The sequence below is a fragment of the Conger conger genome, chromosome 4 (genome assembly GCF_963514075.1).
Source record: "Conger conger chromosome 4, fConCon1.1, whole genome shotgun sequence".
Taxonomy (NCBI): Eukaryota; Metazoa; Chordata; class Actinopteri; order Anguilliformes; family Congridae; genus Conger; species Conger conger.
Genome location: NC_083763.1, coordinates 9846433 through 9863143, shown reverse-complemented (window position 1 = coordinate 9863143; position 16711 = coordinate 9846433). Strand labels below are relative to the sequence as shown.

The window sequence follows — 16711 nt, the reverse complement described above, 5'->3', positions numbered from 1 at the left end:
CACTTTTCCACTCAAGGTAGTAAACTCAGAAGCCCTTTTCCAACTTTATTTTTTACAAATGTATAGATATATCAAAAAAAAAAAAAAAAAGGTTTGAGGAAATTCAGTTGAGTGCTATTAGCTGAAGAATTGCCCCCTCTGTTAACTGTGGAAAGTGAGAATTGTGAGTTGCGCTGGGCTCGGAGGTTTAAAAGAAGTCACATTCGGAGTGTAGTCCAATCCGGCCCCCTCCTGCTTCCCATTGGTCAGCATGTGTTAACATCTGTGTTCTACTCATCACTCCTAAAAAAAAAAAAAAAAAAAAAGGAATGGAAAGCGGAATGAAAATAATCTCAAATAAAAAAAAATAAAAACGTGGGTGTCTGGGTTATTGACTGTAGGAGTGGCATTTCCAAATGTTCATGGTTTGGCTGGTCTTCTTGTCCTCTTTAACCAGGTTTTACATCTGCTGTTGGAAGAACATTTTTGATGGGTCAGGTGTGTGTGTGGTGTCAATGAAAGAAAATCATATAAATCATATTGTATCATAATGGTGCGCGCCCATCCCATGCATGATACGAGCTGTTGTAACCCCAGATATCATTCTGCATTCCAATCCCTTTTCTCGCATATATAATACACACGACTGTGGACTAGCTGTGTTCTTTGTTAACAACATGTATGAGCGCTTGTGTACGCTGCTCGGTCCGCGGGTTTGACTCAGAACAGACCTCCGCTCCGGTTGTGTTCGCGCCTACCTCATGGCAATAGCAGATGGTGAACTCCTGCTCCAGCTTTGTAACTTTAACGACTTGTGATCGCCTTGAGCCGGTCGGCCAGAGGAGGAAGCAGCGTCATATGGCACGCCGTTCGATAAACACCGCAAAATATTGTCAGACATTCTTTAAGAATGGAATAAACTCATCAGACCTAATTCAACTTTTTTTATTGCAGTTCAGGGGCGATTCTGTACAGTTTTTAATAAGCTTTAGTTTAGCTTGTGTTCAATTAGCAGGAGAACAAATGGCATTGTTTATTTGTTTGGCAAATTGCCTTATCCAAGGGGAAGGGGAACTTAGCTTGTGTTTCATGTGTGGTCTATTTATAGAGCCAGAGTTGTGTTGAAGCAGTTCAGGCTACCTTGCTTCATCAACATCAACTGGGAGTTTAGAAATGTAATCTGATATATGACCGTTTTCATTCAGTCTGTTTTCACTGATATTGTATAGGTCTGTATATGATTTGCTGACTTCCAGTGTGATGCTGTGTTTGTGTGTGTGTGTGTGTGTGTGTGTCTGTGCATGTGTGTTTGTGTGTGTATGTGTATGTGTGCATGTGTATGTGTGTGTTTGTGTGTGTGATATTCTGTGTGTGAGTGTGTGTGTGTGTGTGTGATACTCTGTGTGTGAGTGTGCGTGTCTGTGTGTGTGATACTGTGTGTGTGCATGTGTGTGTGATAGTGTGTGTGTGTGTGCGTGCATGTGTAATTAAGTATTATACATGCTTCACGGTTAGTATCCTGCACTTGTGAGGAATTGAAGCAGTAATTATTTCACATTTACATTGGTGTGCTCTTTTTACATAATTCTGCAGCCGGATGCTGGATGATTATGTTGAGTGTTATTATGTTATTATGTTCATGTACGCTGCTGTTTTTCTGAGCTGTTTAAGTAGATATTTTCCCATTAAATCCATCTCTGATCTTTAGGCTATGAGAATAACATGCAAGATTGTCTTGTCCTTAAAAAGCGGATTATTCTCCTGAGGTGCAGACTGTGAAATCCTCTGAAAAAGCGCTGCTCTGCAATTAGCATGTACGATTCCACTGACAAGCCAAGATCCCTCCTTGTGACTCATTAGCCCCTTTGCATTTTTATGAATATTCAGCCACTTTCCAAGCCTCTATTTTTTCCCCTAACACCACATGATCTCTCAGCACAGAGACAGAGATTAGTTCTGTTAAGTTTAGTTCACTGTTGTCACTATTCGCATCCCAACGTTGGTCTAATGATCCTTGTTTTTATATCGCCTTAATACTCTGAACCAGATGGATCAAATGGATCCGCATTGTACTACAATGACCTTGAATCCCACCCACAATGATGTTAGTGTTATTTCTGATCCTTTTAGGCATTTCCTGGCCTAAACACACTACCTCATCCATAAACTATACCATACCCTACATGTATACAGCTTCACAGATACGACAAACATTGGCCCATCAAATTATTCACTTCCTAAAATAGGTCCAAAATGCCTATAGAGCCTATTTACACTCAAACTTTAACTGCAACAGTGTTCCAGTAATTCATCAATAATACATAATAATTTCTTACGGCACCATTATGAAAATGGAATATACTGCAATATATGTGGACCTATGTGGACCTATGTGGAAAACACAATGATAAATATATTTCTCAGAATTGTAAAATATTGCAGCCATATCCTATTGTGGCAATAATTAGTGTACTTGCCAATATATTAATTGTTGCGATGTATAGATAATATATTTATTTCAGTACATTTTACAATATATTTCAGTGCCATAAGGGTATACAGGGGAAAATCAGTTTGAAAATACAGAATTCAGAATGAGTGCTTTTGACCTTTAATTAAAGCTAGTATGCAAGTATTGCATCATCGTTTATATTACTCAAAGCATTACCTAAACATTATTTTGCATGTTTTCCAGCTCATTCTGATTTCATAAAGTTGTCTGAGACTTTCATCTTTCTAAATTACAAAACGGAACGGATTTTCACAGTACGTTGTAAATTGACTGCCCTGGTTCTACTTACAAGGCTGCCAAGGCTCTTTTCCACTGTGAACAAAAATGCCACAAACCCCCGAAAAGCCGACACATACAGGATTATGTGCCGTGTACATTTGTGCTAGCCTCAAAGAGAAAGCGAAATGAGATCCAACGGTGGGGACGCCTTCCCCGGGGTTCCCCCTGGAGCTTCAGATCATCACCTGGAGGTCACCGCTGTCTCCATAGGGCCGCGCAGCTCCTAGTGACGTACAGGAGGTCTATTCAGAGAACAGACGACTTCCAACGCAAACGTTTACTGCCATGTCTCAGTAACCGTATGCCTTCACCTTGGCCTCGAGTCTCTCTCGTGTCTTTGTCCTTTTATGACGGTTATGTAACGCTCCAGACGAGGGAGTATCTGTGCATAGCCCCCGCGACTCCTCGTATGTTTCAGGCTGCCTTTGTAGTGCTGACAGGTGAGATTAAGGGCGTATGCCTTCACGTTTCTTGTGATGGAACATAACATAATGATTGTATTTGTATTGAACTTTAAGGAATACGACAGACGGGGTTTGGGAGGAACATGCTACTTTTTTCTGTAATAATTAATTTCAAGTTAATGTGCATTACTGCATTATTGCTATCAGGTTTCAAATGCTATCTGAAAGAAACAGGCTGTATACATAGAGCTACATATTTTTCATTAATGAATACAAGACAAACCACTGTGACCACCTCACCAGCCTTAGCTCCCTCTAGTGGTACAACCTCATCACTACCGTTCCCGGTGAGAGATGTGTGTTAATTTAATGAATGAATGACGGAGAGAGGAAGACTGTTTCTTAGGCAGCTTACACCGTCAGCAGTGAAAAGTGCTGTAATGGAAACATTGATGTTAGCACTGACCCCTTTCTATGTCTTCTGTATCTTGAATTGTGTCAGTTCTAGAGTTAGTGCTGCTAGTATACTCATTTGAGCAGCTCTGTGTGCACACATTTATTTTGCGATTCACCACAATAACCATATGATGCAATGAGTAAGTAGTGCACTATAATAAAAGTGAATACTAAAGTGAGTACTAAAGGTAATATAATTTTGGGTAACATTCAAGGATTTAATTACCCCATTTTATAAGTTACATTAAAAAAATGGACACTCAACACAGTGTACACCTGCAGTATTTTGTCTCCAAAGTGTGTATCTATGCAGTACCCTCATTAGCACCAGCTGCACTGTTCCTCTTATCTGTCCCAAGGCCCCTGCTCAAGCAGATCCCAAATTCTGAGATTTATTCACCTCTTCTGTGCGAGCACTGAATCGTCCCCCGCTTTTATTCTGCTGACTGTCGTAAGACGTGACTCAACTTCACTTATTAGCGAGGCACGGTGTAAAGATTGCTAAAATATTTTATTTTACGGGTATTGTATAATGTGGTTCGTTGCTAAGGCCTCTGACTGCTACCAGTGCCAGCGCCATCATGAATCACTCTGATGTAGGTAGAGAAGCCGGGAGGGTGGAAAACAGTTACCGGTTTGCAGGTGCACAGACTGTAGGATAGTGCGTCACTTGGGCATCGTGTGGTGTCGGTGACACAGAAGTAACTTGTGCCATAATTCCTGATTCTCTACTCGAGGAGAGCACGTTATTGTTTATCCATTCCTGCACGGAATTAGCCTCTTCTCAAGCAGTCTCCAAACTGAAACCATCTCTGAGAATTCAGATAAACACCCGTTAAAAGCTTGGTGGCTTATCAAGACCTTTAATTAACCTAGGATTAATCCCTACAACTGCGCAATATCAAACAAGAGTTTATCCGTTGGATACAGGAAATGGAGTTTTGTAATGCCAGATAAATTAAGGAACAGAATGTAAACACAGCCAGGGAAAAAGGAACAGTATGAACAATTATGAGGAAGAACAGAAGCTGTGTTTTACAGGTAGTGTGGACAGCAAAAAGGGTGTGAGAATAAATGTTCAAATTAACAGGATGTTATGAATAACAACAGAAGCTATTTTACAAGAGGTGCGGACGTCAAAAACGGTGATCATAAGAATAAATAAAAAAATAACTCCAGTGGTTAAAGGTATAAAACACCTCCGCAGCACAACATTCATAACATTTTACCACTGGGAAAAAGGTCCTGTTTCCTTGGGAGGGAAATTAAAAAAGGTATTAACATGAACAACCCTCATACTAGTTTGCAAATTTACTTCATATACTGCAACTCAGACCACTTACATATTCTAAATATATAATATTTCTTCCTATTGTTTTTTTTTTGATTATCAGAGAAATAAGACTCTGTCTAGGCCACAATATGCTTCAGACTCATTTTACAGAGCACAATAACAATATAGCACTGTAACAAACTGTAAAATACAAAAATGTGTTTATATTTCATTTTATATTTTTTCATGGAAAGAACAGCTTGCCTGTGCTCATTACAATTCTATAAGACAGTCTGTGCCTGGATACTCTGGCAAATTGAGCTCATATTTCTTCTGGATGTCGTAGGGTAGGAACCGTCCGGCCAAGTAATGCTTCCCCGGGAAACTGGCAGCGCACTTCTTTGGTGCCGTGAGGGAGATTAGGACCTCTGGGCTGATTCCATCTGTGCTGGCCTCATCCGTGTCCCAACCTTGATTTATCAGAGGCACACAACGTCTGCATTGGCAATCAATACTTCAGAGTCAACACAATGACGTGCGTCATAACAAAAATATTTTTCTATTGCACAAGTTTAAAGTAATAGAAATACATTTGCAAGATTTATGATTGGGCATGATAATAACGATAATAATAATAATAATAATAATAATAATAATAATAACAATAATCATCATCATCATCATCATCATCGTCATCATCATTTTTTTACCTTAAGAAGAAACATTTTGTGCGCATTTTATTTCAAAACTTCAGTATTTTTTCACCATTCAATGAAACCTGCAGGGTATAGTCTGAGAACTTTAGCGTGGTAAAGATTGCTAAACCATGCCCAGGGTTAAGGAAGCTGTGCACGATCGGACACTGTGGATCGGTGGATTTCCCTGGGGTAATGGTACCTGATGGTACATCCACGCTGGCGATGGGGATCTTGATCTGCTTCAGGGTGACCAGGATGCTGGCGTAGGGCTCTCTCACGTCCGTGTGGTCCGTCTCCGGGCCCAGGATGGCATCGATCACCAGGTTATAAGCGTCGTTTATCAACTGCACCTGAGCACACGAGAGACAGCCTCATCAGCGCAACTCAGGGCCGACATTACAGCAGAATAAAGACAAATCACCGACTGTTTTTCAAGAACTTTTTACATTACGCTTGCACCAAATATTGGATAAAGTCCTGGCATCTCACATCGAAGGGGGGATTTTACCCTCCTAAACCCTTTATTTCATGTAGGCTATTGTAAATGCACTTGTGTCTGTTGGTATGTCAGTTTAGCTTTTATTACATTTGGTTCATGTCACATATGTGTGATTAAATGAAATACAAGTTTTCACACATTTAATTTAATTGCGAAATGAATGGGTAATGATAAAAGCAAGCAGATGTCGCCAGAGGCTAATTGTTGGTGACAGCTACTAAAAATAGACAATTTTGGAAAAGCTCCACACAATTTCCAATGAATCGTGTCATTTTAGAATAAACTAATTACACAAATAATACTTGTAAAGTACTTGAAAAGTACCGGGCTGTTAAATGACTCGAGATTAGCTTTGATAAAGCACCCCCTCACATTAAAGGTGTGGGGGGAAAACCCTGTTTAGTTTCCCATTTAAACTCATACGGCTGAGCTGGGAATCTGCCGGTCACCTCTGTGGGGAGGTAGGAGAGGAAGGGGATGTCCATCTTTTCACACTGCACTGTGAAGTCCTGATGAAGACTGTGAGAAGAGCGCTTGGGGTAGAAGATGGTGGGTTCATACTCCTGAGAGAGAGAGAGAGAGAGAGAGAGAGAGGGGGAGAGAGAGAGAGAGAGAGAGCAACTCATTATTTATTGTTATTTCTGTAGACTACACTTTTACAGTACAAATGTACACATTTGTCACGCCAATAAATCATATTGAATTTACTAGAATTTTGAGAGAGAGAAAGAGAGAGAGAGAGAGAGAGCCTTTACATCAAGCCAATCTGACATGACTATGAGTGGCTTAAGTCCCGACGTGATTTAAGAAAGGATGTCAGCTGTTTGTCTGTAATGCGCATCAGGGAAGCAGCGTTCTCATTCATGTGTCAGGTTCCTCTGGGCCTCGCGAGGCCCCGGGGGACTCGCTAGGGGCCAAGGTGAGCGAGGGAACAGAGACGGCGGGATAAAAGCGGCGGGAAGCGGTGGCGGCGGTGGCATCTCACGACAGAACATCCACAGATAAACTCCGAGAGCGCACCGTATATAGACTGTCTCTTTTTGGGGTGTGTGTTGTTGTTGACATGCTAGGCAACAAGGTAACACCTGTCCTGCTGCTGTACTCTGCGGTTGAGCCTTCCTGGGGGCCCCGGGCCCCCCAGGGGACTCATCCGTCCCGTCGGCATGCACAGGGGCCGGCTCCCTGGACTGTAAATCAGAGGGGAGCGGCCGGCTGCGAGTGCCAGGGCCCTGCAGAAACATACCGGCGGCTGTGTGTGTCGAAGGGGCGGAGACACCGCGGAAACACCGGCGGGGGATCCTCCGCGCCGCCGTTGGCTGGGGATTCGCTGCGCTCTTTCTGATTGGTCCCCCGGCAATGACACGGGGACAAACGCTGGGGGGTTTCCCCTCTCCGGGTAAAATTGGAAGCAGCTTCACATCCTGTGGCCTGGGTCACGGGTTCATTCTCACTCCACGGCTGCAGGGCCCTTTGCCTGAGCCTCCCCCCTGCACGCCAGGCAGGCCTCTCCCAGGTAGACAGACGGGCTGTGACATTCCTTCGGTCACGGTCTATAACCGGTCACAGCGGTTAGTCTTAAGGTAAAGCACAGCCCGATCCCACATGGCCAATGCGAGCACTCAGTTGGTATACGTATTGAAGTGTTTTGGATCTTGTCTACTATTTAATAACAGCATAATATGTTTTTATTATTAGGTTTTTTTTTCACCTTGTTTTTCACTCTAGCTAGCACACATACGTGTTTAATTGTATGAAGCTGTATTTGGTTTTAACACCAAATTATTATTTTTCTTTTTGCCTGACCACATAGTTTATGAACTATGATCTTTAACCAACAGGCAGAGGCTGAGCTGAGGGTTAAGTAAGGGTTAAGTAAATTCACAACCCACAGATGTTTTAACAAGATACCATAGAATAGATGTGATATCTATCTGGATCTCTCCATTTCCCTCGGGGATACCACACTCACGCCGTCACCCAGTGCAAGGAACCTCGGCGTGGTGATGGACAGCAGACTGTCCCTTTCCGAGAACATTGCGGCGGTGACCCGGTCTTGCAGGTTCTTCCTATACAACATACGGAGAATCCGCCCCTTTCTCACCCCCTACTCGACCCAGCTCCTGGTCCAAGCGATGGTTCTGTCCCGCCTGGACTACTGCAATTCCCTCTTGGCTGGCCTCCCAGCGTCTGCCATCAGACCCCTCCAACTCATCCAGAATGCAGCAGCTCGTCTGGTCTTCAACCTTCCCAAATACTCACACGTCACCCCCCTGCTTACTTCCCTCCACTGGCTGCCTGTCATGGCTCGCATCAAATTCAAAACATTGGTGCTAGCCTTCCAAGCAGTTAAAGGGTCTTCCCCAGCTTATCTGCAAAAAATCATCAGACCCTACACCCCTGCCAGACCTCTTCGTTCAGCCTCCACAGGCCGCTTGGCACCTCCCCCTCTCAGAACCTCCACCTCACGCTCACGACTACTGTCTGTTCTGGCTCCACGGTGGTGGAACGAACTCCCCGTTGAGGTCAGAACTATAGAATCCCTCCCCACCTTCAAGCGCAAGCTGAAGACACACCTCTTCAAACAGCACCTCTCCCCATCCCTCCCTACCTCCCTGTGAACCTTAATTGTTGTCTCTGTGACTTGTGTATCAGTATTTTAGTTGGCTAGGTAAGCAGTGTTTGGATAGTTAACTTTGGTGACTTTTGCTCTGTTTGTTTGTTTGTTCAAAAAAAAAAAAAAAAAAAAAAAATTGGCCCTTGTCCTTATCTTTGTTGTACAGGTAGCAGTTGAAATTGTACTTACCTCTAGGGTCTTTCAGCGAACTTATCCCTGGTTATGGGTATGCACTTTGTTGTACGTCGCTCTGGATAAGAGCGTCTGCCAAATGCCAATAATGTAATGTAATGATATGGCCCTCAGCTTTCCACACACCCAGAAATAAAGGTACGGAAACTGTCTAAAAAGGTACAAATGCATGTACAACCTATGGCAATACCCTACATGTACATAAAATTGTACCCCTAGCCAGCAATATACATATAACTCATTTTTACCCTTTTTGCTCGGAAAACGTACTCATTTGCACCCAAAGAGAACATCACTGTAGTTTCAGTGAAATTCCTTATGCTCGAGAGGAAAAAAAACTACCTATTCCGTCACTTCATTTCTCAGTGTGCAGACATTTTTATTGTTACAGCCACATCCCAGACAAAGGGAGCAACGCGAGGCGTTTTTGTCTTCCCAAACAGCAGAGCCGGCGGGGCAGACAGTGGGAGCTGTCACCAGGACGCCCGAAGGCATTCGCTCCGTGCGGCCGAAAGTTCAGCCCTGGCTGCGGGACATTTCGCTCCGGCCGAGCCCGATGCTTTGTTTGTTTGGTTATTTAAAGCGCAGAGCAGAACAGGACAGCGGGGAAGCAGCACGCATGGGGGTGCCAACTGCCAAGGACACAGACGCGGAAGCCAAGAAACGAACACGGATGAGTAAACCCCGTGTTAAAATCAGCCACGCTCGACCGCCGACCACAACCGACTCAATCTCCGCCTCCCCTCGGTCTGCAGAACGAGAGCTAAGGCTCGGAGCTCCTCTGCCCTCCAAATTACAATCCCAACCAAAGATTCCGATGTCGTTTAGTTGTCGAATCAACGTCGGACGAGGTCGATATGACGTCGTTTAGTGTGGCAAAAATGAAAGCTTTTTTTGACGACGGTAATTCGATGGGTAGAAAACGCTGATTTATTACAGCTGGAAACGTGGTCACGTCATAAGCCAGAGCGATGTACAGTTGATTAGACTAAGAAGGAGACAGTTCTCCCCTGGAGCAATGCAGGGTTAAGGGCCTTGCTCAAGGGCCCAACTGCTGTGTGGATCTCATTGTGGCTAGACTGGGAATGGAACCACCGACCCAGTGATGTACCTTAACCACTACGCTACAGGCCGAGATTACCTACCTAGCTTGAGCTGTTTTTTTTCAGCAGGGTGCCGTACATTTTAAGGAACCCTGCCGTTCATACAAAAAAGAGTAATGAGACTTTCCAGTGGGTTATTTCTTAGTTAGGACTCTCTTATTGGGTGAAAATGTGCATTAAAACACCTCCGTGGTCTGATACACACGGCATAATGAGGTTCCAGTTCACAAGCAGCCGGAATGGCATGGCTGGAAGACAATATTCCACCAACTTTACAGAAAAAAAAGAAAAAGATTTCAATAAAAGATCTAAATCACCCATAAATCTTGCATCTGAAGTCCATATGGCAAAGTCATGCGGCTCACGTTCATTTGAAGGTTTTTAGCATGTGTTTCATACTTACTGGCTGCGCTGTTTTAGCAATAAAACGCTGCCTTCCAAAACGCAAAGCCCCGTCTGCAGAATGTCGGTTGAATGAGCTGTAATGTCTGTTATCGTACGTTATACTGTAAGTCTGCGATAGATCTGTAGCCACCAGAAGCAGTCACGAGGGTTATGAGGTCTGGTCACTGTCCACCTCACATGCCCTAAATGTGTACTGTAGACTGGACTGGGGGCCTGTTCCACAAAGCAGGATTACTGAGTTAGCCAGATATCTGCACTGAGTAAAAATCCACAAAGCAGGATTACTGAGTTAGCCAGATATCTGCACTGAGTAAAAATCCACAAAGCAGGATTACTGAGTTAGCCAGATAACTGCACTGAGTAAAATCCAGGCCACACCCAAATCTGGAGCATGGACTGAAGTAAAGGTTTTTATTTGTGAAGTTATCCGACTAACTCAGTAATCCTGCTCTGTGGAATAGGGCCCTGTTTACCACATATGTGCTACTGGCACCATTGTTACCGGGAGCTTTTGTTCTCTGTATAGTGAATGATGACAAATTACATCAATAAAAACCTCAAAGAATGACAAACAATTAGCCACACAGCTGTCAGTGCTACCACCTTTTTGATGCTTAGTTCATTTTAGAATTCATGATTGAGATCACATTTACACTGTAGCATTTTAAATGCTAATTTAAATTGTTTGTGTACTGAAGTGCAACAAACTACACAATGTGCAGAGTCTCTAATCACAAGCTGCAAAATTCGCTCTGCCACACTGATCACGGGGTAACACTAAGAAAGCTCATTAAGACTTCAACAACGCACATTTACCAGACATACAAATCTATCTTGTGATGTCATGCACTAAAAACTACCTTTATTATACCATGGGCTCGACAAGGAGTGACCATACCAAACTTTGAACTTTCTTGCAGCCTGCAGAAAGATGTGATACAGAGAATGCACTCATGCGCGCACACACACACACACACACACACAAACACACACACATTTCCTGCCTCGCTACAGATATTTATACACGCTCTCAGGCTGGCAGTAGTAGTGTTTTTCTCCTGATTGACTGACGGCGGAGTGACAGGCCCCCGCTGCATGCTGTCACTGGAGCTGTGTGCGTTTCCTGTAGCCGGCCGGCGCCGCCGCGGCCTCGCTCCGCGCCCGGCGTTACTTACGAAGATACGCAGGTGCCTGGCGCACACCAGCCCGATGGAGCCGTTCTGCTCCGGACCGCACACCACCAGGACCGTGGGCTGCTTCTTACTCAGAGCGCTCAGCGGAAAGGCCTGCGAGGGAGAGGGAGGGAGAGAGAAAGAGAGGGAAGGAGAGAGGGAGAGAGGGAGAGGGAGAGGGAAGGAGAGAGGCAGAGAGAGAGAGGGAAGGAGAGAGGGAGAAAGAGAGGGAGAGAGGGAGAGAGAAGGAGAGAGGCAGAGAGAGAGGGAGAGAGGGAGAGGGAAGGAGAGAGGCAGAGAGAGAGGGAAGGAGAGAGGGAGAAAGAGAGGGAGAGAGAGAAGGGGGGAGAGGGAGAGAGAGGGAAGGAGAGAGAGAGGGAGAGGGAGGGAGGGAGAGGGAAGGAGAGGCAGAGAGAGAGAGAGGGAAGGAGAGAGGCAGAGAGAGAGGGAAAGAGGGAGAGAGGGAAGGAGAGAGGCAGAGAGAGAGAGAGAAGGAGAGAGGGAGAGAGAGAGAGAAGGGGGAGAGAGAGGGAAAGGCAGAGAGAAAGGGAGGGAGAGAGAGAGGTTCAGAGAGATTTCAGTCCTTTAAGGTCCCTTTATTTGTGTCTATGATCTGAAACCTCGAAGGACTCTCCCAGAGCCCAGACAAAACAAAAGACTAAGGGAGCTAAAAGCTGACACAACAAACAACCCTCCCCACCCAAATAAAAGAAGCATTCATAAACAAACAACAAAAATGCAGACAGGTGTTACCTCTAAGGGTACGGAGAGAAACTGAGGGGGGGAAGGGGGGGTGGTATTTAGAGAGATATATTTCAATAAAATTGGCATGTCAAAGCAATAAAATATCACCTGCAAAAGAAATAAAACATGACCACACTGAAAAATGCTTAATTCTGCCCAGGCATCCTGCACACATAGCTACTCCATTGGCAGCACTGTCGGTTTCCATAGGCACGCTATTCTTAGGGCTCCAGGAATTACGCTAACGTGCTAAGCTACAAAGGCAGCGAAGCAGCTTTACTGCTCCCATCTTCACAAACACGCAAAAATAAATCACTTAGGCCAAGCTTCGTCCAAACCTCACCCCTCCACAAACAACAGATGTCATGGAAAGAATAACTAATGTCAAAGTGATTCTGGTGCTGGAATCGGTTTGAGGGCAGCATCTAAAATATGGTTTAATTTGTGAAATAACTGTACTGCATGTTTTAGAAATAATAGTAGTTGGCTCTGTGGTTAGCCAACTACTGGTCTGATTTACAGGTGCAAAACCTTTTAGCATATGCACAGCTAATAACACAACACATTATTGGTTTTGCGGGTGCTAAAAAGTCTTAGTAAATCAGACACTATGACTTTGAGTCTGAACTGGCAGTACGTAACAGTCTTCATTAGTAAGAAGGTATTGTGGGTGATGAAGTCCACCAGGATTCCTCCGGTTACAAGTGACAGTCCTCATTACTGAGAGACACGCGTCACCCCCGATTGGTCCAAGTCGCCCTGCTGCAAAACCATGTGACCTGCGGGGAGGGAGATCATCGCTGGCTCACAGGAGCGTCGGAGGTACAGCACACGCGTGGGTGTAGGTGGCACAGCGGTAACTAGATAAGTACAATTATCAGAGCCAAATCAGGAAGAAAACACACAGGGCATGAAAATTGGACGAAAAAAAGAGTCCTGCCATCTGTTACTGTGTCTCTTTGAGCATCTGTGCATAAACCGTGGCAAATTAGTTTGGACTGATTTTAGTTCACATTCGCCTTGGTTCATTTCTGTATTTTGTATTTATGCTGAACTGTAAGTATCTTTATAGCGCAGTTTGTCCCCTATATGTGCTGGTATCCTGGAATGCACAGTTGTACTTGTAGGCCAAAGCATTTGCAGGAACATCTTAGATCGGTTTGGAAGAACATGCAGTCAACGCATGCATCCTCAGTGGGTTCAGAACCACACACACCAACGCAGACATCCCCAATCGGTTCAGAACCACACACACCAACGTAGACATCCTCAGTCGTTTTGGAACCACACACACTAACACATGCATCCTCTATCGGTTCAGGAACACACACACTAACGCAGACATCCCCAGTCGGTTCAGAACCCACACACACTAACGCAGACATCCTCAAATCGGTTCAGAACCACATACACGAACGCATGCATCCCCAATCGGTTCAGAACCACACACACTAACACATACATCCTCTGTCGGGTTAGAGACACAGGCACTAAAGCGCATATCCTCAGTCGGGTTAAAAACACAGGCAGTAAAGCGCGTATCCTCTGAGTGCACAGCCAGCCTTAGCCTTCCGTTCTGCCGTCCACCTGCATGGCCGCTGTCCAGGAGGTCACATTCACACAGATGGCGTTTGCTGGCTGCAGGTGCATCGCTAATGTGAAGTGAGGTGTAGGTGCAGGGTGGTGGGGGATTGAGGGGGGAGGGGGGGCACCCTGTTGCCTGGAACGCTGCCTCTTGCTGGGGGGAAGGTCACCACGGTCAATTTCGCACCTCCCCATGGGATGCCCAGTCACAGTGATGATTTAGCCGGATGCACTTGGGAGGGTCACTTTTGTATAATGAATGGTGAAGGCGTCGGCTTTTCCTTGTAACTCTGTTTACTTCACACGGGTGGTGACATATTCCTCACACTGAACCGTTGTGCTGGTATTAGAGTGGAAAGGGGCAGTGAGGCTCTGCTGGAGGAATACTGTGTTCCTTCCAGCCATCTGTGGTGGCATATCTAATGGATTTTCTCAGCTACCTACCGACTCAAGGATTTCAGTGGCTGGGGGATTTTGGCGGAAGCAACCACAAGCAAACCAGGGAGAGGGGCAGATGCTGGCGGCAATCCCGGATGGGGGAAAACGGACAAGGACAATAGCATCAAAGAACCTATTCAGGCTTGCAAATACTTCACAATTAAAATGACTTCCCTAAAAGCAATTTCAAACATGAATTGTGTGGCCCATGGATGGATGTGGCCCTAAAGCAGCGCATAAAGCGTTTTTGCAAAAACTGATGCTTCGCACCGCATTGGGCCTTTGGCAAGTCACTCAAAACTACATTTTAAAGTCACATCAACTCGCACCTGTGGAAATGTGTGTACTGGTGTATATTAAAGGTGTAATGCAAAAACTTCACATTTATTACATTGTGTGTTGATTTATGTTACTTTCTTCTTCTTCTTCTTCTTCGAGAGAGACTTAACTTTTAAACCACCAATATTGAGGTACACCAAAAAAGTTAAATAATACTAAAAGAAGGGAAGGAGAGAGAGAGAGAGCGAGAGAGAGAGAGAAAGAGAGAGACAGAGATGGATGAGGATAGAGAGAGGGGTGGTCAGACAGAGAGACATTAGGGGTGGGAGGCAGCATTAGCGATTAGCTGCTCGTAGCATAGCCTCGCCCTCCAGCTTCAGGGGCCCAGCTCTCCATCACCGTCAACCGCTCCATTCCCAGCGGGAGCCACCCGCCGCCAGGGGGGGGGGGGGATGGCATCCCCGTCTCTTTTTAAAAGCACAAACTTATCAAAATAAACCCTGACAGGATGGGAAAAAATACCGGCGCCCTCACAGCAGGACGTCCTCTTTAAATAACGCACTTTCCATCGCGTGCGCGAACTGCTAGGCAGGCTGCGATGCGTGCCGTTGGCCGGGTGGCTAACGTCTCCCTGGATAGCCCATCTTATCCTGCCTCCCGCAGTTCAGGTGGAACATACAATAACTGACACCGTTTCACATTTCATTAGTTTGACTGACACTATTATTTCCACACACTGTGCTGGCTGACTGCCGGGGTCAAAGGGCGTGCTTCCGGTAGGCGAGTGCGGAGTGCTTTCTCTCGCTAATGTAGCCAAGGTGTCAGTCACGAAACGCTGAGGCCGAAAAGCTGTGAATGAAGCCAGTGATCGTATAGCATTACACTGTATTTGAGGCAGAAAAAAAGTGCCATAACAACTTCCATTTTCATTGCACTTGAGCAGTTTGGTTTAGCTCCAGCGTCTGACAATGATCAGTGGAAAGACAATTACACAACACACAGCAGTTATATTAAAGATGCCAACAGCGGAGGGTACTGCAATAATATTCTAATATTCTGAAGAAAACACTGAGTTTCCAGGGTGAAAAACATAACTCTCATTAACAGATTGCTTCTGGGACCACGAGCAAGTTCCACCAGTAGTGGTGTTATAACCTCAGTTCACAGTTCCATTCTGCAAGAAGACCGCAATTATATTACTTATAATGGGGTCTTTCTGAGTGAAGAAGGTGCCATCGCATCAGAACTTATAAGTAATGTTCCTATGAGATAAGATGAAGATTAATAATAGCTCAGTTGAACTCACCAAGAAATTATTGTGCAGCCATTCAAATTGAGTGCTTGGAACACTGCTATTTTGGCTTATTTTTCATGAATATATTTCGTTTTCGAGAAAATTCCAGTTCCAGACACCGAAGTTAAAATGATAGTTGAAATTTACGTGACAGATCACAAGTCAGACAGGGAACATGCATCGGTGCTTTTTCAGGAGGCGCGCTTTCACCCTGCGTGAAAAGGCTGCGCGTGATCACAGCCAGCGGCTGAGGAACCGCCAGAGAATCCGGTTTCTTTTTAAAGAGAGCTGCGTACGGCGTGTCTTTAAAGGCATACTTTAATCGTGTCTCTCACTGTTAAGCACTGGTATCCCCAACCGCTCTGAGTGCCAAATTGAAAAACCATGTCTGGCCTCCCCGGTGGAAACGGCTTAACTTTAATTCGAGCAGAGAGTCCCTAATTGATACATAGGCGGGGGCGTATGCCCATTTGAGGCAAAAACAACCACCTCATTTCAGAAAAAGAGGAAAAAACGAACGAGACAGCGGAATCCTCTGCGTTGCCGTGCCAGCGTACGCTGCGTTTGGCAGGTGTATACGAGCCGGCCGCGGCTCAGCTCCGCGCGCTCGCTGAAGGAATGTTGTTTTTTCGGCGTCTTGCCAGGGATCCCAGCGTGTGACTGTGGTCCCGTCCAGATGCCGGAGCGCGATCGCGGTGTTTACCCGGAGCGACGACGGGCAGCTAATAGGGTCCCCGCGGACGCGCCTCCCCAGCGGCTCTGCTAATTAGTGGTGCGTCCCACGTT

At 45.3% G+C, this 16711-nt stretch overlaps 1 protein-coding gene across 1 annotated transcript in view; it reads right to left on the bottom strand.

Annotated features, from left to right (window-relative positions):
- Positions 1-4477: 4477 nt before the first annotated feature.
- yjefn3 (YjeF N-terminal domain containing 3) overlaps positions 4478-16711 on the bottom strand; it is a 52203-nt gene continuing 39969 nt past the window's right edge. The window contains exons 3-6 of the mRNA XM_061239693.1: positions 11590-11700; positions 6550-6663; positions 5801-5951; positions 4478-5373 (exon numbers count right to left, since the gene is read on the bottom strand). Of these exons, the coding sequence (XP_061095677.1) occupies positions 5177-5373; positions 5801-5951; positions 6550-6663; positions 11590-11700 (573 nt within the window). The 3' untranslated portion in view covers positions 4478-5176. The remainder of the gene's footprint in view (positions 5374-5800; positions 5952-6549; positions 6664-11589; positions 11701-16711) is intronic.